Source organism: Asparagus officinalis, chromosome 7 (genome assembly GCF_001876935.1).
Source record: "Asparagus officinalis chromosome 7, Aspof.V1, whole genome shotgun sequence".
In the NCBI taxonomy this organism is placed as follows: Eukaryota; Viridiplantae; Streptophyta; class Magnoliopsida; order Asparagales; family Asparagaceae; genus Asparagus; species Asparagus officinalis.
In genome coordinates, this window is record NC_033800.1 from 90,341,938 (window position 1) to 90,344,597 (window position 2,660).

At 41.8% G+C, this 2,660-nt stretch overlaps 1 protein-coding gene across 1 annotated transcript; it reads right to left on the reverse strand.

The window, feature by feature from the left end:
• Positions 219–2,654, reverse strand: LOC109848144 (aquaporin PIP2-7). The gene is made up of 4 exons (XM_020417505.1): positions 2,568–2,654; positions 1,788–2,083; positions 637–777; positions 219–546 (listed from the first exon to the last, which is right to left on the reverse strand). Exons 1-4 carry the CDS (start codon positions 2,605–2,607, stop codon positions 427–429), a joined length of 597 nt encoding a protein of 198 aa, XP_020273094.1. The 5' UTR covers positions 2,608–2,654; the 3' UTR covers positions 219–426.

Sequence of the window (2,660 nt, forward strand, 5' to 3'; positions counted from 1 at the left end):
TCACAAGCAAAGATAAATAAATGCAAGCATATCACAAGGACGAGGTACCCCATGTGCCCTCCCCTTTTCTCTCTCAACAGCCAACACCCCCTTATCCCCTCGCACCAACTTCACTAATAATGACAGAAGAAGCTCAGTGGGCCTCAGAACGTCCTTTTTTTTTTCAAACTACCGCACTCCGCACCGGTACCAATAATTGCAAAGCACGAAAGCAAAGGTGATCAAGGAAAAAGTGACACAACATGATTAAAGTGAACATAACAACAACAATTAATTAACATAAAGAAAGAAACCAATCACACACTACTAATCTACAACACCCTAGAAAGTACACGGGCATCGCATAATTCACAAAGTAAAAAAAGGAGTCACAACACAACACTACATATCGATCACAAACACGCTCGCTCCCCGGTCGTCTGTCTCTCAGTTGCTCGGGTTGCTTCTGAAGGAGCCAAGGGCTTTAATGGCTGCAGCCCGTAAAATGTACTGGTGGTATGCAGCAGCTGCAAGTGCTCCCACAAACGGACCTACCCAAAATATCCACTGCAATAAAATGAAACATTTAATCATGTTAAAAAAAAGTTGGCTAAAATTTTAATCGTATACGTTTTGCTTGGAACCATCTTTAATTACATGATCATGCCAAGCCTTGCGCTCATTGTAGATGACCGCAGCTCCAAAGCTCCTTGCTGGGTTGATTCCGGTTCCGGTGATAGGGATGGTGGCCAGATGTACCATGAACACCGCAAACCCAATTGGCAGAGGAGCCAGAACCTACACAACAACAAAAGCACCAAATTAGTAGTTAAAACTCGATTTTTTTTTCAAAATTTAATCATATATAATTGTCCATCGATCGCCTGTTCTCACTCTTTAAATTTTAAATTTAAAAAAGTCAGTAGGGAGGGAATGAAATAAATCAGAAGATACGACAGGCCGTCAACGTTTTGCAGGAATCACGCACTGGACTAAGAAGTGGATTACACGTGTCAAAACTTATCCTTTCCACAAGCATAATAAGGTGCGAAAATGGGAGAGGTTATCTGCATTAAGGGGCTGTTTGGTTCATTTCCAAAAAATTATGGAAATGGTTTCCCACATAAGAAATCAATTCTGTAAAAATTTTAGGATATCAAAGGAATCCAAATCTTTTGTTTGATATGGAAGGATAAAATAAATAATAGGAAATGGTATCCAAAACTGAAGTTTGTTTCACCCCTAAAAAATCGGAAAAGCACGTGCAAAGAAAGCTGAGAAGCTGAGCTGGCACCCTCATTTCCAAAAAATTGCCCATTTCCGAGCTTTTAGACAGGAATTGGCCGTTCCAAAAAAAGACACTATTTGACAAGGTTTTAGGAAACCATTTCTTAAAAAAAAAAATGAAATAAACGCAGTTTTTGGATTTCTAAAACCACAAAAATGTTACTTTTTGTTCCAAAAACCGGGTTTTCCAAAAAAACACCCTCAAACAAACAGCCCCTAAGTTGCCCTATATATTTAAAAAAGCAGTGGCCGTCTGGTTTAAATTAAATTTTATACAAGGAATTGAATTCTTTTATTAACAGTGAAGGGACTGCCACATTTAACTACGAGCGTCTAAATGTTCAGTTTGATATGCACCGGCACCATCCATTTGAAAGCTATGCAACCCAAACCAGTAGACTCTTTCCGCTACCACAGTATGTATGCTAGAGTGTTGCAATCTACTTTACGGGCTACACCCTGTAATTTATATTTTTTTTTTAAAGGAGGAGGAAAAAAAAAATAGGAGAAGAAAGACTTACCGGCACGTGAGAGTCACGCGCGCTGCGCTTGGGGTCAGTGGCAGAGAAAACGGTGTAAACGAGGACAAAGGTGCCAATAATCTCAGCACCGAGAGCGGTGCCCTTGGAGTATCCAGGCGCGACCTCGTTGGCCCCCCCACCGAGGGAATCGTAGTAGCGCTTCATGAAGGCCTTGACGAGCCCAACACCGCAGATGGCCCCCAAGCACTGAGCGACCATGTAGCCCACCGCTCGGATTAGGGACACTTTCCTGGCTAGGAATAGCCCGAAGGTGACCGCGGGGTTAATGTGGCCACCTGCGCACAAAACACGAGAATTTTATCATCTACGTATCAAGTGCCGGCCGCGGCCTTCATTAAAGAAAGCCAGGTTTTGGATATATACACACACACACCAGATTTTTGGACTTCGGAATGAAAATTTAATTTCGACGTGCATATGTATATCTCGTGGTCAAATAATTAAGGTTTACAGCTACTCCGTTTAAAAACCAACAAATTTTTTCAACTTATATTTAAATATCATCCTTAAAATTATATTTTAACCGCATAAAAGTTTAAATTCGCTACGGCGGGTTAATAATTTGACGCGGCCAGCGATTCAGCTACCTTCACACCGCAAGGAACAAATATTTATACGTACATGAACGCTAGCTACATAATTTTATTAGTACGTGTATGAGGACTGTGGGATGCTCAGTGATATGCATTCATATCGCACACTTATCAAGAGTAAGCTGAAAAAATTAGAACAAGGAAATTAGGGGGCCGGCCGGTGCACCTGAGATACCGGCGGTGCAGTAAACGAGAACGAAGATCATGCCGCCAAAAGACCAAGCAATTCCGAGGACCCCGACTCCGTCGCACGCGTCAG

What these genes read in the sequence shown, in the direction of transcription:
- LOC109848144 (XM_020417505.1), bottom strand. Translation starts at nt 2,607, where the DNA reads ATGATCTTCGTTCTCGTTTACTGCACCGCCGGTATCTCAG. An exon ending in CTGCACCGCCGGTATCTCAG is followed by an intron (nt 2,084 to 2,567) that starts GTGCACCGGCCG and finishes TTTTGTGCGCAG; the next exon opens with GTGGCCACATTAACCCCGCG. An exon ending in GCAAGGCTTGGCATGATCAT is followed by an intron (nt 547 to 636) that starts GTAATTAAAGAT and finishes ATTTTATTGCAG; the next exon opens with TGGATATTTTGGGTAGGTCC.